General features: G+C 38.4%; 1 protein-coding gene across 1 annotated transcript; it reads left to right on the forward strand.

The window, feature by feature from the left end:
* Positions 1-4942: 4942 nt before the first annotated feature.
* Positions 4943-12001, forward strand: pdlim1 (PDZ and LIM domain 1 (elfin)). The gene is made up of 7 exons (XM_053621503.1): positions 4943-5165; positions 6528-6679; positions 7017-7101; positions 9520-9707; positions 9874-10019; positions 10152-10269; positions 11088-12001. The coding sequence occupies exons 1-7, from the start codon at positions 5073-5075 to the stop codon at positions 11272-11274; spliced, it is 969 nt and encodes a 322-aa protein (XP_053477478.1). The 5' UTR covers positions 4943-5072; the 3' UTR covers positions 11275-12001.
* The last annotated feature ends 13716 nt before the right edge of the window (positions 12002-25717 follow it).

Consider the following 25717-nt stretch of genomic DNA (forward strand, 5'->3'; position numbering starts at 1 on the left):
AGTACTCTTGGTCTGTTTAACAGTTTGTCTTTATTCTCATATTATTTATGATTCCATTGTCCGTCATCCAATAATTTAATTTACCAGTCACACACAAGTGCCTAAGAAACAAGTATTGAGAAACTTTTCCAGGTATTTCTGGTCCACTGAAATGGAAGGGCTGTATAAAAAGAATTCCTATATCGTTGATTGTCGATTTCTATGCGTAATTTCTATACCTAATTACATCTGACAGTCTGCATTTCTCCTTCTTCATCTTCAACTTCCCACTATTTAGGAGCAAATGAGTGCTATGTACTGGAAATAAAAGATAAGATATTAGATTTATATCAGTTTGCCTAATATTAACCAATGTTACACATTTTCTTACCATTTTATTTCAATTTAAGTCCCAGCTTAGTAATTCCCAACGTATTATTAATTTATTTTCCTTAAGCAACATTTTTCTGTAACTAGTATTAATTATTTGGTAACTATAGTAACTATAAATATGGAAGCTTTTTAGCTGCAAGACGGAAAATCTAAGTCTAGATTTGCTGACACGTTGTGGGATTTTAGGGGTTAAACTTTTCCTAAAGTGATCCATTTTGATAAATATTATTTCACATGGTAAGTCTTGTGACAGATAGTGTGAATCTAGCAAAAATAACTAAATTGTACTCCAGATTTTAATTAATCATTGATTGCATTACCTTCTCTCCAAATGCAAAATCAAATCAGTTCATTGTAAATTCAAATCTATTAAGAATTTGATTCTGAATTGCTGACTATGTGGGTTATCTACTTTGAGGGGGTGTATGTGAGTATGTAGAGGCAGTGAGAACCCACTGGCAGAACCTGCTCTCACTTAAGTTCAGGTTAGTTAGTATCTTGTAAGGTTTGATTTGAGAATGTGTGCCCTCTGCACCTGTTAACACCGTGGTCAAGAACATGTGCGTCAGAGACAGCTAAGGTGGGAGTGAGAGGGTGTAAACACAACTTGAAATGTCACCGAGAGCCCTGCACCCTACAAAACCACAAACATCGATGTCACTCTTACACTCACACTTTAACATCAAACCAATACAGATCCCTGTCCGGAAGTGAGAATGTACGGACGTAATATAGACCCACATACTTTCTGAGGCTACCAGTGACATAAGAGACCACCAGTGACTTTTGCCTGATCAAAATCCAAACAGGGCACAGGCTACTCTTGAGCAACCTCCCACACTTTACATGAGTCACATGGCTCACTTCTGCTTTTCATCTGTGCACATTTTCACAGCGGAAACGCAATGACAGGTACACCTGCTTAACTAAACAAAATTGTCAAAGACAACATAATCCAGACCTCTCTCATATACTTAAAAGAAAATATTACTACTGTGTGTCTTAAACAACATATAAATGATTGTCATGAACTGAAGACACTTATCTATTGCTCAAACTAGTACCAGTAGTTTGCTTTTTATATGGAACAACAAATAAATCTGAACTGTAAAATTGACACTAAAATGTAAAAAATCTTAAATGATCATCTTTAAGACACTACTGCAGTTCTGAAGTGCTTTTACTGTTATCCTTTACACTGTAATGGAAAAGAGAGTAGAAAATGAAAGCTATGAGAACGGTGACTGTGAGCAGGATGGACCTGACCTCTGCTGGCTTAAAAAGGTTATCACATCCACAAATTATTTTTGTATAAATATACTTAACTGTTTATTCTAATCCAGAGGCTCTCAGCTCCAGTTTTAGGAACCAACTGCTTTGAACAGTTTCAAATGTTCCTTACTTCATCACAGTTGATGTATCTTATAAAGAGCTTGTTCAATATGTAGTCAGTGATTTTGTTGAATTAAAAATAAAAATATACATTCCCTCCTGTTAATTTTCCCTCCCATCAATGTAATATACAGTTGTGTGAAAAAATCAGTACACCCCATACTCCTATTAATGAAGTTGATATACTTGAACAAACCCACAAGGAAAATTAGCTTTTTCAATCATGTATTCAACAGAAATATCAATAGATGTGATATTCTTCTGTAGAAAAAACAAGTACAACCTTGACCTCAAAAGCTAGTATTGCCCCCTTTAGCAGAAATAACTTCTTGCAGGCGTTTTGCATGATTGTACACCAGGCTTGCTGAAATGTTTGACCTCTCTTCCAAGCAATATTCTTTAAGTTACAAGATGTTTGAGGGTTTTCTTGCATGTACTGCTAGTTTCAAATCCCCCCACAACATGTCAATGGGATTCAAATCCAGGGTTTGACTAGGCCATTCCATAACCCTCCATTTCTTCTTTTTGAGCCATTCCTTAATGGATTTAATGGTATTCTTAGGATCATAATCCTTTTGAATGGTCCACTTTCAGTTCAACTTGAACTTTCAGACAGATGGCCTCACATTATCTTCAAGCACTCTTTGATATGATGCAGAATTCATAGTTGAATCAGTGAATGCAAGCTGTCTTGTCCCCGAGACAGCAAAGCAGACCCAAACCAAAACTTCCACCACCATGTGTTCACAAAGGTGCTTCTCCTGAAAAGCTGTCTTTGGTCAGCACCAAACATATCTGCAGTTACTTTGGCCAAACAACTCTATCTTTGATTCGTCTGTCCAGAGCACATTATTCCAAAAGGCCTGGTCTTTGCCTATATGCTCATTTGCAAACTGTAGTCTTGCAAAAGCTTTTTCCTGGTACGCCTCCTGTGCAGGTCAAATCTCTTTCTGATTGTAGAAGCATGCACTTTGACACCAACAGTTACAACACTTACTAGCACATCTTGTGATGAAATTTTGGGGTTCTTGGAGACTATTTTTTGCATCAATCGGTCTGCTCTTGGGCTGAATTTGCTGGGATGGCCAGTCCTGGGAAGTCGTTTGAAATCTGTGCCACTTGTAGATTATTTTCCTTACAGTGGAATGATGTATTTCAAATAATTTGGAGATCTTTTTAAATCCCTTGCCAGACTCATAGGCGTCCACAAACTTTCTTTCTGAAGGCCTTACAGAACTCTTTAGGTCTTGGCATGACGACACCATACACCTCAATAACAAAAGGAACACCAGACATGAGATATGAGTGGTGTTTAAATAAGACAGGTTCCACCTGCATTCCCTTAGCAGGTTCTGATCACTGACACCCAATCTTGAACACCTGAATAATGACAATGCCACAGAAATGACTGTGAGCCAAGAGAGCAAAACTGGCCATGCTCTCTGGATAGGAGGGATGGCATACTCTTGCTCCCCAGTCAATTACAGCGACACTAGTGAGCTCATGTATGCGGAAGAGTGCAGATATTGCTTTCCTCTGATTGTTTTATGCTGCCCTGTGATGCAGGGTAAGCAGCAGTGTGGTAGTTGGCATCAAATGTCTTGGAGGAAGCATGTTATCTTTCACCCTCACCAGTTGGTAGCTGTTGTATTAAGGGAGAGAGCTGGCTGGTGGGTGGGAATTGGCAGGCAGGCAAATTGGGGAGAAAATTGGGGGAAAATATTTTTACGCTAAAAACTAATTATGGTCTATTTCATTCATTCAACTTCAGTTACTATCCTGGGTACAATGGGTGCAAGGTCACATTCATTCACACCTAGGAGCAATTTAGCATAACCAGTCCAGCCTATCTACATGTTTTTGGCAGTGGGAGGAAACTGGAGAAGGAACCCATACAGACATGGAGAGAATATGAGAGCAAGGCCCTTAACCAGCAACTGCTCATATGTATATAAATGAAATGAATGTAAATTGCTGTGGATAAGGGAATTGGCCACATGGCATAAAAAAAGTAAACGTGAAACTGCACCCAGACAGTAATCCGAGATCAGGATCAAACAAAGGACTCTTGGAGCAGCAATGTGTCCTCTAGCGCCATCGTGCCTGCTATGGTCCATTAAATAGTTTTTAAAGGTACACTGTATCCATCTCCAGGTGAAAGATCCATATTAGTGTGTAGGCTAGAAGGCCTGAATGTTAATGCAAGAGAGGGTGCGTTATGACTTGACAGGCAAGTAGCAACACCTCCTTGTCGTGGATGGTTAGATGGTGGTTATTCAGATCATCTGTTTTATATGCGTTTACAGAGCCTGGCGTGCTACAGAGAGCAGTGGGGCTCTTTTTTTCAACAGAACAGATATTTTATTGAATCTACTTAAATGTGAGAACTTCAAACCCACATACAGAATTACACAAAAAGTGTTCTGACTTAAAAATCACTGAGCTCACTTTTAAACTTGAAACTGTGCAGGGAAATAGTTTGCTAGAAGTGGAATTGAGTAGCCCTTCACTAATCAGCGTTTCCTCTATGTGGTGTCAGAATCCAGCTCTGGTGGGCTACAAAAATGCGTGTTAACTTTCCATTTCACTTAACACACCTGACTCAGCTTATGAGCTAAGCATGAACACCTTCGCGGGCTGAATTTGGTGCGTTAGAACAGGGAAAATATATAAATTTCTGTGGGCTGAGGCCCTCTGGGACCAGAGTCTGACACTCCTGCATTCCTGCGTATCATTTTCACATTCAGCATGCAGACCACAGACAGTTCACATCTTTCTCACATTTCATTTTCTTGTGCTTTAGTCGAAATTAACTTATGCCAGGTCCAGGATATGACCCACAATTTAACATGTTTATAGCTGCCAAGAATTCGATGTCGGGAGTGGCACATTCCACATCCTGGGATTTGGGCTCTAACCATAAATGGTAAGCTTCAATAGGATTACGTAACGTCCCTCCCCTAAACAAACATAGGAAAGTAGTTCTTATCAGCAACCAGACATTTAGGCTGAATTGCAAATAGCGCCACAATCCCTTCATAAGTGCACTACATGTCGTAAGAAACAATGCCTTCTGTAGCCAATGTAGCTTACTACGTATCCAATAGGAAGCCATTTGAAAGTCAGCCTTAAACTCCATTGGGCCCTTGTTTGTACAAGTCCCGCCCCCGTCCCCCACTTTCACAAAGTTACCGCCCTGAGAGGTTGAAGTTAGACCGAAAGTTACACGTTTTGTTTCGCCGAGTTCACGCAAAAGGATTAGATCTGTCTAATTTCTTATAAAACATTTTTATTAATCATTAGGGAAAATGCCCCAGCGGATTGTCATGCAGGGTCCTGGACCTTGGGGATTTAGACTGGTCGGTGGTAAAGATTTCGAACAGCCTCTGACTATTTCACGGGTAAGTAGTGTCACAGTGTATCACCAAGGCATGCTCTTTATCTGACTATACGCTCTAGTTATTGTTGCTGAAAAGGCTTCTTTTCTTTGTGGGGAAAAGCTTAGGTAACGTGTTGCTAATGTGTTTTTAACACCTTGACCAAAGTGATATGATATGATCTGCCATGTAGATTATCTAGCTAACTTTAAATTTAGATTTTACTCAGTAATTCGCAGGTAGTATGTCTCTGTGGGCTTTAATAACAATTAAGTGTTATATGTATGTTTTGTGCATCTGCCCAGACCCATGTGAACAGTATCATTGTAATGGCATATTGCTAGCATGAGAACGGTTTCAGAGACATTACACAGCCCTCACTTTTTCCATTAGCTAACAGTGGCCGCTTCAGTGGAAATTTTGCTCTAAATTTCATGTTTTGTGTGTGTGTGTGAGAGTGAGAGAGTGAGAGAGAGAGAGAGAGAAAGAAAGAAAGAGAGTGAGAGAGAGAGAGAGAGAGAGAGAGAAAGAAAGAAAGAAAGAGAGAAAGAGAGAGAGAGAGAGAGAGAGAAAGAAAGAAAGAAAGAGAGAAAGAGAGAGAGAGAGAGAGAGAATGGTATTGCACACCTTCGTCTAACAAGCCACAGCCTTAGAGTGACTTGTTGTTTTGGACACTACTGATAAGGGAAGGCTTACTTCCTTTATTATTTTCTTTTTTTTTAAAGAAGGAAATCCTCTTGTGACAAGTGAAAGGATAACAAATTTTATAGCTTGCAGCTTTACATTGATTAATTATTTATTTATTTTTGCACCATTGAAGTGACAACACTGTCTAAACAACAGTTCTTAACCCATTGTTTGGGGACCTTCATCCAGTGCATGTTTCTATTCAGCTTCAGCTCCAAAAGCACCTGAGCTACGTAATGCTGTGGAATGTTGATAACACTGAGTGTGTGTGTGTGTGTGTGTGTGTGTGTGTGTTAGGAATTAAACTGTGGACTGGCTTGAAAAACATCTGGTCTAAATTTAGTCATACACCAATCCCACTTTTTCCATTTTCAATACAACACCAATGACCAAGCTCTGTGTAGCAGTGGATCATTTCTGTCCTGTATTTATATGCAACATCTGTACCACATGTACCCAAGGGTCCAATGGGAACAAAAATTGTACAACTGAGGAATCAACCTTAGCAGGCAGCCCAAAATTCATACAAATGCCCCTGTGGGTCGGTCGGTATCATGCTTAAAATATGCCAGTGGATGAATTTGGAAAACATGCCAAATCCGTTACCGATCCAACATTTCAGCACAGTATCAATCAACCCTGATACCAGTACTCTGTGCCAGATGAGTAAAAATTAATAGTGCCCACTTTATTCACCAGGTAACCCCAGGAAGTAAAGCAGCCCAGGCCAGCCTCTGTATTGGCGACACTATTATTGCCATTGATGGTGAGCCGACGGAGGGAATGACTCACTTGGAAGCGCAGAATAAGATCAAGGGTTGTGTCGAAGAAATGGTCCTCTCTATAGACAGGTACACAACATGATATTTTATCTCTAATAGCCACAGAAAGATTGTTGAGCCATGATATATAATATGTTGGGGTTTTTTTTCTTTGGCTTGATTGCATTCTTCAGTCACTTTATTTTAATTAGTTGAAATCTTTTTTTGAAATGTTAGTAATCCTTTCAAAATTTAAACAAGATTGCAGTTGAATGTTTGCACAATCAAGAGAGTCATTTTGCATCTTTATGGTAATTAGAGGTTTCCTGCACTAGTATTGTGCCATCCTGTGTTTACTGTATTATCATAGAAAAGTCAGTAAATATCTATTTTTTCACATTGAGTCAGTGCTTTTTCCTTTCCTTAGATCAGAACTGAAAACATGGTCTCCCCTTGTCTCTGAAGATGGGAAGACACATCCATACAAGATGAGTCTGGCCTCAGAATCGCAGGTATGTGTCATTTAAGGCTTGCTATCGTTAACGATCCATGACGTTGAAAAGAACTTTGACCAGCCAGGCTTGGCCTTTTACAATGACCCGTGAAGAGAATGAGAGTCATAGAGAGCAGAGCCTTTTTATATAGCAAGGGGAGGGAAAAAAAACAAAAACAAAAAACAAACAAAGGCAGGGTACAAAATTAAGTCATTATTTACATCTTAACAAACCATATCCATGGAGACTACGGTTTATGAGCCAGACCAAGACGTAATGCAGAGTTTCTGCCATTCCCTGCAGGCAAACCTAAAATTAAAGGTCAAAGAGTGAGCAAATGCCGGAAGTATGCACTTGTGGGAGAGTTAGCATTGTGGGAATGTTTTCAAAGTTAAAGCAGGTCATGTTGAAGAGAACTTCATACAGTGTTGTACATCTGATGTGCATGAAGGATTCATTTGATTCTAGGCTGTTCCTGAATGTTTTATTCTTTTTTTTTTTTTTTTTTTGCCTTGAATTAGACATACTCTGAGGCAGAGAGATTGATGGAGTCAGTACATATATTAAGCCATTAATAGACACATTATTATGCCATGCATGCTTATATTCTATGATTTTTTATTATTATTATTTTGTGGAAGTTGTGGGTATAAAGACAATTTAAATGAAGACATTTCATTTAGAGCTGTTAGAGACATTTAGTGTTTCAGTTTCACAGATGGACCTTTATTACATGTAATCAAAAATGGATAAATAATGTGCATTAAGGTAGCAATAATGAAAAATTTAACGGTTCAAAAGTGTACATTTTCCTTTCCTGGTCCTATGTTATGGATTTACTTATTATAGAATACACAGACATGTTTAACATTTTTCAGTTTGTATGTAGATGACTACAACCCCAATTTTGAAAAAGTTGGGACAGTATGGAAAATGCTAATAAAAACAGAGAGGAGTGATTTGTAAAAGTACTTTGACTTGTATTTAAACAAAAAACGTACAAAGACAAGCTATTTGATGTTTTACCTAATCAACTGTTTTTACCTAATCAACTGTTTAACCTAATCAACATTTTTAGAGATGAATGTTTATTTTGAAATTGATGCATGCAACACTTTCCAAAAAAGTTGGGACAGGGCAATTTAGGACAATAGCAATGTGACAAGTTGAAACCAATCGTCTAACCATAGTATTTAAGGAGCCTCCAAAAAAGAGGCTTTTGAATGCGTGTGATCTCCGATCCCTCAGCCGTCACCGTCTTAAAAACCGTCATGAGTCTGTAATGGATATCCTGACATGGGCTCGGGAATACGTTGATAAACCTTTCAGTCAACGCCATTTGCTGCATCCACAGATGCAAGTTAAGGCTTTACTATGCAAAGCAGAAGCCATACTGCCAACTTCTCTGGGCTCGGTCTCATCTGAGATGGACAGTAGCACAGTGGAATCGTATTTTATGGTCAGAGGAGTCGACATTTCAAATAGTTTTTGGACAAAACAGCCGTTGTGTTCTCCCGGCCAAAGAGGAAAAGGACCTTCCAAGCTGTTATCAGCATCCGGCCCAAAAGCCAGCGTCTGTCATGGTATGGGGGTGTGTCAGTGCCCATGTCATGGGTAACTTGTACATCTGTGAGGGCAACATTAATGCAGAAATATATGTACACATTTTGGAGTACAAATGCTGCCATCCAGAGCAGGACAATGACAAACCACATTCTGCCCGGATTACAAGCGAATGGTTGCGTAACCAGAGAGTTCGGGTGCTAGCATGGCCTGCCTGCAGTCCTGACCTTTCTCCGATTGAGAATCTGTGGCACATTATGAAGCACAAAATAAGGCAACGAAGGCCCTGTACAGTTGCGCAGCTGAAGAAATGCATAATAGAAGAATGGGGAAAATTTCGCTTGCTAAACTTAACCAACTGGTGTTTTCAGTCCCAAACACTTAAGTCTTATTAAAAGAAAAGCTGATGTTACACAGTGGTAAACAGTCAACTGTCCCAACTTTTTTGGAGTGTGTTGCAGTGATCAGATTTGAAATGAGTGTGAATTTGAATTATTTTTGAGAATATACAAAGTAAAACATCAAATAATGTGCTACTGTGTGTTCAATGTAGTACAGGGTGAATTGAATTTTCAAATGACTTTTTGTTTGTTTTTTTGTGTTTTCTATACTGTCCCAACTTTTTTGGAATTGAGGTTGTAGAAACCTTGGAGGAATGCACATTTAACTGAAATTTCATGTTATGCTATACCTAATGCAATTGCCTTTTGACACCTTAATGTTCTTTTATTTCATGTTCTTTTGCATGGATAAGTAGCTGTAGCTGAACTGCTGTTTATTTTGTTTTGTCGTCATGTGGTTTCTAAGCCATGCAATTCATGTTGGTTTTAGTTTTTCTTTTGACACTCTGACCTCTTCCTTCACTGTCTATAGGAAGTGAAACACATAGGTTCTGCTCACAACAGGAGTGCTCTTCCGTTCAATTCGCCAGCTGGTTCCAAGGTGGTTACAAGCCAATATAATAATCCAGCTGTCTTGTACTCTTCTGATAACATCAAGAACTTTAACAGTGCTGTTGGTGGTGCCAAGACCATTATGACATCCAGCGAACCAAGTAATAAGTAAGAATTGCTTACATTTCAGTCTCAATGATCACATTTTTGACCACATTAGTAATTAGCTTAGTGGAAACATTTAGTGTCACTTAAACTGTGAACTATTTTTATATACATCTTTAAATTGTTTCATTTGTGTGTTGTCAATTAAAAACTTTTTGCTCTGTTTCAGTCCAGATCTCTCCAAACCTGTCCAGCCAAAACCATCAATTGCTGTTGACTCCGAAGTCTATAAAATGCTGAATGAGAACCAAGAGTCATGTGAGCCTCCACGTCAGTCTGCATCATTCAAAGTCCTGCAGGAAATCCTTGAGACTGGTACTGCACCTTTTACACCATGTACCATCACTTTGCACACATTTAGTGATTCATGATTCAAGTGACTTTTTGTACACATGCTGTTTTGGAAAAAAAAGTTTTGTAGCTTTTCTTTTCTGAATCCGTGCACAGGTGATTCTGACAAGCCATCTGGGTTTAGAAGTGTGAAAGCACCCACTACAAAAATTGCTTCTTCCCTAGGCAGTACTGAGAAACTCTCCATCTGTGACAAATGTGGCTCAGGGATTGTGTAAGTTATCTTTTGTAAATTAAGATTTCTTTTGAGGGGAAAAAATCATGTCATCTGGAACAAGGAAGATTGTTATAGGGATAGTTCACTCAAAAATGAAAATTCTGCCATCGGTAACTCACCCTCATGTTGTTCCAAACCCATAAGACTTTCATTTATCTTCAGAAGACATTTTTAATGAAATCTGGGAGATTTCCATCCCTCTGTTTACAGTGCATGTAACAAACTTTCAAGCATTGTGGTTGTCTCATGAACACGCTTCACAGATCTATGCGGAAGTGAAGATATTTTGTGATAGACTTAATTTTAAGTTTGTTTTGCACACACAAAGCATTTGTATCGCTTCATCAAATTGGGTTTAAACCGTTGGAGTCACATGGATTATTTTACGATGCCTTTATGAATTTTTTTGGACCTTGAAGGTTTTGGTTATATGGACTGAAAGGAGGGACAGAAATCTCCCAGGTTTCATAAAAAATGTCTTTAATTTGTGTTCCAAAGAGGAGTGAAAGTCGTATGGGTTTGGAACAACATGAGGGTGAGTAATTGAAGACAATTCACCCAAAACTTTCTATTGCTTTAATGTTTAAAAAAAAAAAAAAAAGAATTTCTTGCATAGTGTTATTGCCACCTAGTGGAAGGCTGTGGAACTCTCCATAGCATTTTATCGTTCAGTTTTCCACATGGGCTTCTTTCCTGGATATATAGCATATTCTCCTCATTTTAATATTTCGTTTGATGTTTGAAAAATTGAATTGTTCTATTTATTTCTGTTCCTTGTTTTTTTTTTAACTTACTACCTTCGTCTTTAACTATAGGGGCATGTTTGTCAAACTGCGAGATAAGTACCGCCACCCTGAGTGCTATGTCTGCACTGACTGCGGAACAAACCTGAAACAGAAAGGACACTTTTTCGTCGAGGACAAGATTTACTGTGAAAAGCATGCACGTGAACGAGTGACCCCTCCTGAGGGTTATGATGTCGTCACTGTCTTCCCAAAATAGATGCTTCTCCAGTGATGCTTAGAAACTGCACATTTCCCTGTTTTGAGGAATTCTGTACAAATTGTAAACACTTCATGTGGATAGTTTTTCATTGTATTTTGTCAGCGTGTTTTGAAAAAGTAAACAATTACATCTATTGAAATTCATACACTACATATATCCATTAGAATATCTACTTACTCATTGTATCAAGGAGACTATCCTCATGAAGTGCTTCTAATATTAGACATTCCAGTTTCGTAGACATTCCATATGTGAGGCAGTGAAACATAAGTCCATTGGTGCTATGTTTATGTCCAAGTCCTTGTGAAAATACTAATATTAAAAAGGACAAGGTGCCACATCTTCCACTTCCACTTGCATATAAAGGAAAGTAAATATGTTACAGTGGTAAACTTGGACGTTTCTGGCACATTTACTGTAACTATAAAGGATTTGATGTTTGGGACCAATAATTTTATCTCACTGGAAAAGTGAAAAATCTCAGTGCTTCAGCTTTCTCTGGAAACTCCATGTATCAGCAATAATACCAGATCATTTCATTTTATCTAGTTTGTTTTCTTAAGGACTGTTTGTCAAGTAAAGTATTATGTCCTTGCTGCCAATTGCTTTTCTGCAAACTTTGTAATAAATATGACTGAATCAAATTAATTCTTTTTAATGCCTTCTACATACATTGTTTTAACTCGCAGTACAATAAATAAAATAAAGCAATCCATGGACCCAACCTGCGTTGTCTCAACAGTTCAGGCTAGTGTGGGGAATGTTTTCTGGTACGTATTGGGACCTTTTTAATAGCGATCCTTTGAATGACAGCCTGTCTGAGTACTTTTGCTGAGTATATGCATTACTTTATGGCCACAACTTACCCATCTTATACATCAATCAACCATAACATTAAAACCACCGATAGGTGACATGAATAACATTGATTATCTCATTGCAATGGCACCTGTTAAGGGGTGGGATATACAGTTGCAATCAAAATTATTCAGCCCCCATTGCAAATCAGGTTTATTGTCCAAGTTTACAGACTTTCAGCTGTTTGCAAAGAACACAAACAAAAGTAATTGAAATAATTCATTACAATGAATGCTTCAAGTGGTTTCCCCAAATGCAACTGAAAATACAACTTATAATGATTTCTCCAGTTTCAAAATTTTTCAGCCCCTTCATTGCAAGCATCTTTAGTACTTAGTAGAGCACCCTTTTGCTGTTATGACCTGCTGCAAATGAGATGCATAGCTTCTGGGAGTGTTGCTGAGGAATCTTGACCCCTTCCTCATGAGCAATGGCCTCCAGTTCAGTAATATTCTTGGGTTTGTGTGCTGCAACCACATTCTTCTAATCCCACAAGAGATTTTTGATGGGGTTCAAGTCAGGTGACTGTGATGGCCCTGTAGGATCTTCCAGGATTTATTCTACAACCAAGCCTTGGTGGAATTTGAGGTATACTTGGGATGATTGTCCTGTTGGAAGGTCCAATGACTCCCAAGCTTCAGTTTCCTCACAGACGGCATGAAGTTTTCTCCTAGGAGTTCCTGATACTTCAATGAATCCATCTTGCCTTCCACATGCTGCAGGTTTCCAGTGCCAGAGGATGCAAAGCAGCCCCAGAGCATCACTGAGCCACCACCATGCTTGACTGTGGACAGTGTGTTCTTTCTTCATTCTTCTTCCTCCAGACATACCGCTTATCCATCATGTTTTGTTTCATTACTCCACAGAACAGAATCCCAAAACTTCTGTGCCTTATTTATATGATTTTAAGCTGACTTTTGTTTTGCTTTTAGGGCAGCAGTGGTGTATGTCTTGAAGTGCTGTCATGGAAACATTCTGCATTTAGTATGTGCCTTACTGTGCTCACGGAAACCTCAGAGCCTGTTGCCACGAAGTCTTGCTACAGGTCTTTTGCAGTTACTCAAGGGTTTTTCACAACTTGCCTTCTCCGAAATCTGGTTGCAGCCTCTGATAGCTTTCTTTTTCTGCGCCATCCAAGTATTTCATGCATTTTGTACCCCTAGCCAGTTCAGGTATTTCATGTGTTCCAGCTCAAGTACACCTGGTGCAACTAATGAAGCCCTTGTATAGTTGCATCGGGTATGCTTGAGACAACACCTGTTTTGCATATTTGTGAGGGATTCTATTCGGGGGGTTGAATAATTTTGTGTTTAATTATGTCAGTTGCTTTTGTTTGATTTGTTCATTGCAAACAGCTGAAAGTCTGTAAATTTTGACAATAAACCTGACATGCAATGGGGGTGAACAGTGAGTTCTTGAAGTTGATGTGTTGCGAGCGGACAAATGTGCAGGTCTTGTGGGATGTTTCTCTTGTGCAGTGGTTAGTACCTACCAAAAGTGTCTAAGAAAGGACAACCAGTGAATCGAGGACAGGGTCATGGTCACACAAAACTCACTGATGCACGTGGGGCGTGAAGGCTAGTCCGTCAGGTCCAATCCCACAGAAGAGCTACTTTAACATGAATTGCTGAAAAAGTTAATGCTGGCTATGATAGAAAGGTGTCAGAACACACAGTGCAGAGGCAGTGTGATACTCTGGGCAATGTTGTGCTGAAACCTTGGGTCCTAGCATTCATGTGGATGTTACTTTGAAACGTACCACCTGCCTAAATATTGTTGCAGACCAAGTATACCCCTTCATGGCTATGGTATTCCCTAATGGCAGTGGCTACTTTCAGTAGGATAATGCACCCTGCCACACTGCAAAAATGTTCAGGAATGGTTTGAGGAGCGACAAAGAGTTCATGGTGTTGACCTCCAAATTCCCCAGATATCAATCTGATCAAGCATCTGTGGGACATGCTAGACAAACATGTCTAATTCATGGAGGCCCCACCTCACAACTTGCAGGACTTAAAGGATCTGCTGCTAATGTCTTGGTGCCAGATGTGATCTGGGAAGATGCTATCTCCTCTCTATTTGAGACTTCCCTGACCAAACTGCTCCAAGGAAATTCTCCTCAAGTCCATTTTGCCATTGTTCTGATCACTGTGGATTTCAAATCAAATGATAAAAGCACAGTGATACTGGGGGGAAAAGTATTTTTTAAGCAACTATGTGTAGCAGCAATGATTTTGTATAAACTGCTTACTCCACCCTGTTTTTTGTCTTGTCTGTCACTCACAGTTGCATCTTTATGCACTGTGCTGATCAAGAGAATAGCTTTTCTTGGTGCAGTAGGACACAGGTACATGGTGTCTGTGAAAGCAAAGACAGGTAAAGTCACATTCCTGGTCTCCATTCAAGTGAGCTCTTTGGGAACTTCAGGCTTGTTTTTTTCTTACAAAATCATGAGCTTTCCTTCCAAACAGTTCCTCCCCAAGAGTGACACTAAACTGTCATAAATTGTATTGTGACCTCATAGTCCAGCAGTCAAATTCAAGATGACCCACATACCCTAGTTATTTTTCGTTTTCTTTTTTGTAGTGTTACCTGGAGTTTTTTTCTTGTATAAATTTGCCTTCTTAATTTGCATAGATTCATTTTGCATTCTGCAAATTTTGCAGACTTGTTGGGCATATATGGTTTCTTTTTTCTAAAAGACATTCATCAACAGTTATGTATGGGCTTAGATTGCTGAACACCTCTATCCCAAAGATCCCAACATGACAAGGCAGTTTGTCATGTTTCCTTCTACATATTCTTGCATCCCTGTCTTCTAAGGGTTTGCCATGGGTGAGAAAATGGAAAGTCTCACAATTCATTGTAGCAGGAAATACTGCTCTTCTAGTATCAGAATTTAAAACACTTGCTTTGCTTCACTTTTAACCTGTATACTCCTGCCAGTATTAGCAGTCGAAGGTAGGCTTTGAGGAGGATCATAACTACAGTTGCAATCAAAATTATTCACCCCAATGCAAATCAGGTTTATTGTCACACTTCCACACACTGCAGGTTTCCAGTGCCAGAGGATGCAAAGCAGCCCCAGAGCATCACTGAGCCACCAGTGATGAGATTTTCGGCTGTTTGCAATGAACAAATCAAACAAAAGCAATTGAAATAGTTCAACACAATGAATGCTTCAAGTGGTTTCCCCAAATTCAACTGAAAATGCAACTTATAATGAGTTCTGCCGTCTGTGAGGAAGCTGAAGCTTGGGCATCATTGGACCTTCTAACAGGACAATCATCCCAAGCATATCTCAAATTCCACCAAGGCTTGGTTGTAGAAGAAGTCCTGGAAGATTCTACAGGGTCATCACAGTCACCTGACTTGAAAGCCATAGAAGATCTCTGGTGGGATTAGAAGGCGGCGGTTGCAGCACGAATGGGCTTAGATTCTTCAGGAACACTGCCAGAAGCTATGCATCTCGTTTGCAGCAGGTCATAACAGCAAAAGGGTGCTCTACTAAGTACTAAAGATGCTTGCCATGAAGGCGTTGAATCATTTTGAAACTGGAGAAATCGTTGCATTTTCAGGTGAATTTGGGGAAACCACTTGAAGCATTCGTTGTGTTGAACTATTTCAGTTGCTTTTGTTTGATTTGTTCATTACAAACAACTGAAAGTTTGTACATTTTGACAATATTCAATTCAATTCAATATTATTTGTATAGTACAATAAACCTGATATGCAGTGGGGATTGAATAATTTTGATTTCAGCTGTATAGCATTTGATTTTTGTCTATACACCTGCCTCCCTTTTATGTTTGTCATCTCAAGAATGATGTTTTCAAATGGAGGTGAGACTATGATGTGCTTGGCAGCATATATGGTGAGACCTGGAAGCATTTTGATTGTATTTTCCACATTGTCCTGTCTTTCACATGGGGATAGAGTCCATGAGAATTTTTTTATTGTTGTGAAGGTATCTGATATAGGTGCCTGAACAACAGGGTCTTGATGGGTTTCAGATCCTTCAAGCATCAACCTAAAAAAATTGCTCTCATTAGAGGAGGATCCCTCATAGCCAGGTCCTCCACATCCTTTCAGATACGTGTTCATTACTTATTACTTATACTGCTATTGAGGCAGGAGCCTCAGTAGCAGAAAATATCTTAGTATCTGTAAAAAAAATAAATAAAATAAAATAAAAAAAATTAGTAAACCACAACAAAGAGAAAGAAATGACTCAATACAATTTACAAGAGAAAGAGGAATTACTTGCACTCCCATTTTATATGTAGTGTGTGTGTGTGTGTGTGGGTGTGAGACAGAGAGAGAGAGAGCGACTGTTTGTGTTTTGCTCAAGACAGAACAGAAACTAAATTCACATGAAAATCTATTGAATTCAGTCATGTTTTATAGCTGGGGTCTCAAACAGAGGGTGAATTCCTATGTCTATAACACTATCGGTTTGTTTGTTTTGTAAAATAAAATTAAATAAATAAATAAATAAACATTATTAGTAGTTTCCATAAAAATAGGAACGGTCATAAAGTATAAAACTGATTAAAAATGTTAAGTATGAGAGACTCTGAGGTCTCAGTGACCTCAAACAGAATATAACAGCTATATACATAATAGTCCTTTATACAGTAGGATTTGCAGCTGTTACTGCCCAGGTGGTTTTAACAAGTCTTGATCCAGAGGGTGAATGCTTATCAAACCAATAAATATGTGCGTTTTTGTTAGTTTGTCTGTTTGTTTAATTAACAATGTTTAAAAAATGGGGGGGGGGGGATACTTATGAAAGACGGTATATATGTGCCATCTAGTGGCCAAAAACACGATGTAGTAGCCTATATAACCTACAGTTATTGTATTCCTAGTTCTTAATATTCTGTACTGATTCAAGATATTAGACTTGTTTGTTTGTTTTGTGCTTCTGGGAATAAATCAACTTGAACATGGCAAGTTGACTAACACAAATTACATTATAATGAGCAATAAGCATAATGTTGGTTCATGACAAAAATGCAAATGATCACACTACCATGTAAAACATGGATTTAAAAGTGCTGTTTTGACAGTCACAAAGACTCTCTTAGGTTCAATTTCAGATAAAGAGGTATGGACTGAAAGATAAAAGATTTCACTTTTTTCTGTCTTAATTTTTCAGTTTCAATCTCCTTGCTCTCATAAAGGAAACTTAGAGTTACATAACCTTAACGGCATTACAACTTGAAAAATACAGCTAAAGCTTTGTTATTTATTGGGTGGGAGGAGGAAAAGCTTCTTCTTTTTTTTTTTTTTTTACAAAGAATAAAGATGAGGTGAATGTGATGCTCTTGAAGTTAAACATCTGATTGTAGCCTATGTGTCTGACCAAATTACCTTAATTAGCCTCAGTCCTTCTGTAATTTCATAGAAATTATTCACACATAAACTGATTTTACTTTTCATCTTCATAACATCATGTGATTGTTAGTGTCCTAAATATGTTTGGATTTGTTTTTCACTGACATTAGAAAGAGGAAAAATATCCCACTTTCTGCACTGACTTATTTACTTAAAAGAACCGTATCATTACATCTGGAGACAAACAGAAGGTTATGTATCTCTGGTTCTGATCCAAAGCTGCCTACATAAAAATAAAATGCACAAACATATCTTTGAATGTCCTTACTTTCTTGTTGAGAAAGCAGTGTGCATTAAATTTAATTTCTGGTCAAGTTTTGAAGTTTAATCACAGAAACCACAGTGTGAGACGTGGACAGAAGAAAACCAGCTTGATGAGATTTGCAAAAAAAACTATTTCTCATTGTTCTGCTGTACACACCACATTATCCAACAAGCATATGCATTAACTGGGTACTTGTCAGACATTTAAAACATTAGGTAAACTGTAATTAGGTAATACTTGGAACAAGAGTTCTTTAAAGGTTTATTGAATAATTAAGTCTTCCTAGCCCCCATTAAAAAAAAACATCTGTTGTAGGGTTCTACATACAGCCCTTAAGGCTTCTGATTTAGAAGTCCACAGTAAGTGTATTGTGGTGAGAGATGCACTATAATATACCCAAACATGCATTTTCAGGATCGAGCAACATATTATTATTTTTCCTTAACAAAAAGTGGAGATAACATAATTACATTTCTCTGAGAGTGGGACAGGCCCTCTGTGTCTGTAGTGATGCCCCATGTCCACACTTGTGAGCAGTACAGAGCCCTGACTAGCTACTTTTCCTCTTTATAGGCTATACATGATGTGACACAGCAGATGTCAAACACCCTGACCCTGCTGTGACTGACTGGCCCCTAGATACCATTTTGTCAGTTGCCTTTTCTAGTATAGAAGACACCATACTCTGTCTTGACTTTCTGTGTGCTGCAAACATGCAACACATTTTCTATGTAAAATTCCTTACAAATATCTTGTTCAAATAAATGAACATTCATAACAATGTCCAGATATACAGTTGAGGCCAAATATTTACATACACCTAGGCTAAAGGTATTCAAATCACAATTTTTCACAACTCCGCACATTATATGTTACCATACATTCCTGTGTTAAGTCAATCAAGGTACCTACTTTATGTCCTTAAATGGTCATTTCAAAACAATAGCTAAGAGAGAGATTTTTTTCAGCTTTTATTTACTACATTAGATTTACAAGGTCAAAACTCTACATACACTTTGTTAGTATTTGGTGGCATTGCCTTTTAGTTTTGCTTACCTTGAATCATATGCTTGGGGCAAGCCGTCCACAAGCTTCTCACTATACTTTCATTTCCTCCTGATAAAACTAGTGTAACTGGGTCAGGGTTGTGGGCCTTGCTTGGACATACCTTTTTATTTCAGACCACACATTTTGAATGGGATTCACATCTAGGCTTTCTGATGAATGCTCCAATACTTTCATTTTGTTGTCTTTAAGCAATTTTTGGAGGTATGCTTAGAATCATTGTCCTGCTGGAAGACTCCATTGAAACCAAGTTTAAAATGTCTGGCTGATGTTTTGAGGTGTCTTCAGACCATGACGATGTAGATCTCTCTTAATGGTGGATGTACATACTGTGGTACCTGATGCCTCCAACTCCTTCACCAGTTCCTCTGTTGTTGTCTTGGGGTTCAGTTGATTCTTTTGGACAAAAGTTCGTTCATCCCTTGGAGTTCATTTCTACCTCCTTCCTGAACAATGTGTCTGTGTAGTCCTAAGATTTTTTAATTTGCACACAACTGTTTTTTACAAATGCATGTAGTACCTTCAGTTGTTTGCTCCTAAGGCAGAATTGTATTTGTGGAGGTCCACAAATTTTTATCTGAGCTATTGGCTGAGTTGCTTGGATTTTCCTATGTTGATCAAGGGCAAAAAGGACTGGCTCTAAATACAGCCACAGGTGCACTCCCAATTAACGTCTAATTATGACAACTGGCAAATCAGAAGCTTCTAAAGGTCATTACATCAATTTTTTTAATCTTCCAGAGTGTTTTAGAGACAGTCACCTTGGTGTATGTAAACGTTTGGCCCCCTGAAATTCTGAAATAGTGAATTAAAGCTGAAATAAATCTCTCTAATTGATTATTTTAATGTAGTAGATGGCCTAATTAACTTGCCAAAAGAAGTGCATGCGTTTTTACTTTTGCAAAATGTGTCAAAAAAATTAGATTGAATATCTTTAGCTTAGGATGTAAACATTTTGACTTAACTGTAAGCAACATTTATTTAACTGGAGACATAATTAACTAAGGGCCCATGGGTGCCATTTGCCATTTTGCTCCATGCCCAGCTCCACTATTGCAACTGACCTCACAGTGCCAGCCATAATGAAAACTGATGTGCTAAACACTTCGACACTGACATAGTCAATAATATTACAGTCAAATAAATAGTGGTCAAATCTAGCATATGAATAGTCAATATATGGGAAAATTTGTGTTCTTTTGCCACAGACATTACACCAAACTGAGCACATACACAGTGAATGACACTACTGTAGCTTGTTTCTGATGGAGCAATTGGCAGCTTTAATCTCCTCTAAGACTTTTAAAATAAATTACAAATAGTGTAGCATACTCAAATCTTACAAGAAGATACATTCTAAAACAAATTATAACTATTAATTGTGTTAGTAGTTATCTTGTTCAATGTATGCTACACAGTGGTCTATGCAGTAGTCCTAAAATAATTTAGAATATAGGTACAGTATTTAAATAATTGAGCTATTAATTGCCTTACACTGTGTACACAGTATGTAATGGGCACAGGAAGTAAAACGTCCCCCTACGTCAAATAACAAACTAAAGCATTCTTGTTTCACCTCAAAATTTATTGTAATGTGGACATAAAATGTATACACTGCTAATCCTTGCAAAATGTTTACAAAATATTTTTGGAGGGGTATGTTGTCTCACGCAATATTTTCATTCATTTGTCGTGGAATTATATATTACAAGAATAAACACAAGACACGGAATATTACGCCTCTTGGAACCAGTGCAGCACAAACGTTCATTGAAAAATTCCCATCAAATCATTAGTGCTTCACAAAGAGCAGCTACTAATGCTAGAGCTCTGTGGGTGTGAAAAACGGTGAAATACTTTACTCATAAATTCATCATCTTGATCACATCCAAATGTCAGATGTTTTATAAAAGTGCAGTCAAATTCTTCCAGTAGCAGATCTGTGTAGTAAGTCTGCGCTCCGGTCCAGCTGGCTGAAGAGCTGCTTGCTGAGCTGCAGTGGAAAGTGACGGAGCCGGATGCATGCGGATGTTCATCATTAATATCCAGACCCGGTGTGTGTCCCACGTGCTCGGTAATTCTGAGCGTTTCCGTCAGTGCCCAGATATAATTGTGCGCAAATCTTAAGGTCTCTATTTTTGTTAGCTTGGCGTCGTCGGGGAAAGTGGGAAGCACTCTCCTCAGTGCGTCCAGGGCGGAATTTAAGTTGTGCATGCGATGCCTTTCCCTGTCGTTCGCTTTCGCCCTGCGATTTCCACACGCTGATAGCTTTGCCTTCAGGTGACTTCTTATTGATTTTCTTCTGCATGACGTGAGTGTACTGCTCCTTGGCGCTCTAACCTCCTGGCCAGGTTCACTGACGGTCGTGAAGACTGCTCTGTCTTTGGTCATGCTTCAAGGGCGTGAAAACCCTGTTGAATGAACGTGAGATGCACGTGCTCTGTTTCTCTCCACTGACGCGCGCGCCGACTTGCAGAACACACTGTAAAGTTAAATAATGCGTCAAAAAATAAACAAACAAAACGTAACATCAAAATTCAAATCTATAAATACAGCATAGCTTACCTTATTAAAAGTAGCAAGTCAGCTTAAAAAATATATATATATATATATATCCGACTGGACTGAGTGATAGACTCAGTACAGATCTAATCCTCTGTATATAAATGCACATGGACAATGGGGACGTGACGAGCCCTCTGGTTCATTTGTGTTCCTTTTATCCAATCTGCACGTGTGGATTTTGTGTAGAGAGTAAGTGACCAATCAGACTTGCGCATGCACTTTCTTGGATTAGCTTTATAGCTTTGTATTTTTGGTCCTTTTCTGACGCAGAGGTTTGCGTAATTTCAAGTTCGTTTAATTGCAAACGTGCCTCATTGCAAATGCATTAGCCTTTACTCTGAAAATGATAAACTATAACTATAAACTATATAACAATTTCTTTTTGCTCAGAGTGTCAACTATTTTCCAAGATTATATATTTATAATAAATGTATGTCATACAGCTGGCTTTAGGCTAATTATAGTCTCTAAGCATAATAGTCTCCATATCAGCGCGGTGGAGACCTGCGTCGTTTCACACTTTTGCTTTAGGAGAAATTATTACCCACATACATTAGCATTCAATGAAAATGGTTCTACTTTAAGATGACCTGAAGAGGAAATGCGTTTTATTTATGATTAACCACGTTCAAACCCTATTTTAAGGTGTAATATGGTCATGCGCAAAAAACTATTTCATTGTGCGCGTAGTCTGTTTTTTTTTTTTTTTTTTTTTTTTTTTTGGTTGTTGTTGTTGTTTTGTTTTGGGATTTTTTTGCGAAGAAACAAAAAAAGTTGTAGAAATATCTTTTGGTAAAGATGTTTTGAAATAGATTGTTTCTATCTCCCTTGCCATTGCTGATCAAGACAAGAAATCCACTTCATCTCCAAATAGGTTGTGTAAATTGGCGTGCGCCCTGTGGTCTCCAAATTGCTCCAAATTGTTTACTAAGGCCAGTGCGCAGTTTGTCTCTATTCGCAGTTGAGGATAAAAGACCTTTAAATGTGAATGATTGGCCTAAGTTTACTCTCTCCTACAAGTCTTGATAAATCTTAGTTTATTGGAGAGACGTCAGTGTGTTATTGTGGACAAAAAATATTTGCCATTGTAGACGACATCTCCGCAAAAGCACTCATCTACAGTCTAACTAAATATGTATTTTGTAGGGTATCTGATAACCATATGCTTTCAATAAACTAGACAAATAAGTCAGGGAGATAGGGGATGTTGTCGTGCTGTTATAAAAAGCCTTGAAATAATCCAAAGTAAACCAAATCTCACCGCTTTACAAATAGCAAGTGATGCCAGATCCATGTTCGGATAACGCAGACAGGTGTGAGTTTGGGCTGTCAGATTTGTCGTCCGATTTTTTATCAGTGTCGTGTAATATCCTGCTTGTTATGCAAAGTATGGGCAAACACAGGCGAGCAGTTGCTGTGGAAATCGGAGATATCGGCAAAGAGTTGGTCTAAACGCGATTTAACAATATTTAACAATAAACGAGACTTACTCGAGAGCAGGTGATACCTGCCCCCAGCTCCTTGATTAATACTTCCTCAACTACTCCACTTTGCAATCTGTTGTAAGTCTATATTAAATCTATTTATTATTATTTTAGCAAACAGAAGTACCAGGTGGGGCTTTATTTTCATTCTCAGCTTTTGTTTGAAGGAGGCCAATGAAGAGGCCAATGAAAGACTGAAAACTCGCTGACCAGCTTTTTGCCATCCATTTGTCCTAAACTGGCAGACAAGCTATTGAAATCTTCCCTCTTGTTCAGACACGGGAAAAGGCTGCATATAAAGAAGAAAAGGAAACTTCGCTCTGGAGGAAAAAAAAAAACACAACTTAAAACATTTAATTGCAACCCGGATGCCATATGTACACCACTTGTACAAAAAACTCAAACAATGTCAACTCTTTTGTGAGCTAAAACGTGCGCTTTTGGAGACGTGTGCGCTTTTGGAAAGGTGTGCGCATCGAGATCAGAATGACCTTGAGTACACTTCTTGGAAGAACTAATGCTAGTTTAATGTGCTGTCGAGGTTCCTTTTAGAGTCGGTCTATTGTAGTATAACGCATATGCTTGTGATGACCGAATACACCAATTATAAGTGAATAGCCAAGAGCACTTTGGTAAACCTCTGTTTCGTTTAAGCACTTGGGGATACACAGATTAATCAAGCTTTAACGTTGCGAATGATTGTTTATTCAAACCAGGGAGTTTCGACATCGGGCCCCATTTAAGCAGCACATAGTACCTCTAATTAATTAGTATATTCAAAATATTTATATTCTTATTGGGATTTGTTTTTGATTTACAAATGTTGTGCTACAGCATGTAGGGGACACAGAGGAACTCAGGAATACACCATTGATGGAACTTTAAAACATTATTTTTTTTAAAAAAAGTAATTAACTTAATCATTGATTACATTTGGTAATTTATGTTTTTTCCCCCACGTTTGGCTTTAAATGGTCGTGGGAGAAATAAACAAATAGAATCCTTGATACAGCAATCATCGTCGACTTTTTAAATTATTATTATTACTATTACTATTATTATTATTATTATTATTATTATTATTATTAATAATAATAATAATAATAATAATAATAATAACAATGATAATAACAATAATAAAAATAAAAAATAACAATAATTTGACAAATGAAGAAGCTCTAAGGTACATTCAAGGCTATTTTTGTCATTCATTCATCTTCGGTACATTCACTGCTTTATCCTAGTCAGGGTCGCAGTGGATCTGTAGCCTATGCCAGGAACACTCGATCTAAGGCAAGAAAGCACCCTAGATGGGACGCCAGTTCATCACAGGGTATCATACACACACACACACACTCACACACACACACTCACACACACACTCACACACACACTCACACACTCACACACACACTCACACACACACCAAGAGGTGGACAGTCCACCTACCCATGCATAGTTTGGGGAGGAGGAAGGAAACAGAAAAACCCAGGGGAAACCTACATGGTTATGGGGAGCACATGCACAGCACAGAAACTCACTAACTTGAGGTCATGATCTGGGGAACCTGCAGCTGTGAGGCAGCAAGTCTACCCCTGGGGCCATGCCACCATTTTGTGATATTTCACATTTCAAATTCCCATTGCAGTGAATGCTAATGTAAATTACATACAGCCATTAAGCTCAAACATGCATAGGCCACAAGAAGTCGCCAATGAGAGCTTCTTATCACCAGTTATCATCCTGCAAGCTTCCCATTGTAATCATCACAAATTTGCCTCAAACTACACTGTATTTCATAAAATAGAAGAATGAATACTAGTTAAAACATGTGTTAAACTTAATGCCTACTTACTTACAAAAATAATCATTCGTGGCCACGACTTGGAACGAGATTCTACTGCGTGGTTGGGAACAAGATAATTAAGTCGGGGGTACAAGATAATTAAGTCGGGGGTACAAGATAATTAAGTCGTGGCCACGACTTAGTAACACCAGGGAACAAAATATGTAACTCGTGGCCACGAGAACAAGAAAATACTGTGCAGCCAGATATGAATAAGTCATGATCATTGCGTTGTATCCCCTGCGTATATATACAGAGTGTTACCGAAACCCCCACGCGCTTGGGGAAAAGCTGCAGCTCGCCTTTCTTATTTAAGATATAGACACTAGCCTATAGAAGTTTACATGCATAATTTATTATTAATTACTGTACATAACATATTTTCCCAAGAATACAATGTTGCTTTTGCATACGTTTTAAAACGATCGATGTTATATTAAACTGTGCATCACATATATAAAGGCCTCAGTTCTATAATTTACAATCACTAAAAAATTGTAACTAGATACAAAGCCTTATTATTTAAAATCTGATTTTAGCTGCAGACCTGTAGCACAGCGACCTCACGCGTTCCTAACGCGCCACTGTACCGCGGCCGTGAGATGCTCTCATCTCATCTCATCTCATCTCAGCTCACAGACAGAGAGAGGGAGGGAAGAGACTGCACATGGAGTTCTTCTTAAATAAATTTCTTACCGTGAAATGTTTTCGATAGTTCAATACAGAAATTAAAAACGTTCAATTAAACCCCAGATTTCCAACCCTGCGCCTGGAGTATACCATGAACCTGCACATTTTAATGTTTTCCCTGCTCCCTACACACCTGATTTAACTAATCAGCTAATGAACAGCCCTTCCTGAGTTGAAGTGGGTGTGTTAGAGCAGGGAAAACACTCAAATGTGCAGGACAGGGGGTACTCCAGGAGCAGGGTGGGAACTTATTAATTAAAACAAAAA

Source organism: Ictalurus furcatus, chromosome 3 (genome assembly GCF_023375685.1).
Source record: "Ictalurus furcatus strain D&B chromosome 3, Billie_1.0, whole genome shotgun sequence".
Classification (NCBI taxonomy): domain Eukaryota; kingdom Metazoa; phylum Chordata; class Actinopteri; order Siluriformes; family Ictaluridae; genus Ictalurus; species Ictalurus furcatus.

Bases quoted from the DNA above. Each gene is read 5' to 3' on its own strand.
- pdlim1 (XM_053621503.1), top strand. From the start codon at position 5,073: ATGCCCCAGCGGATTGTCATGCAGGGTCCTGGACCTTGGGGATTTAGA. The intron at 9,708-9,873 runs GTAAGAATTGCT...GCTCTGTTTCAG, and splicing joins TCCAGCGAACCAAGTAATAA to TCCAGATCTCTCCAAACCTG. The intron at 10,020-10,151 runs GTACTGCACCTT...ATCCGTGCACAG, and splicing joins GCAGGAAATCCTTGAGACTG to GTGATTCTGACAAGCCATCT.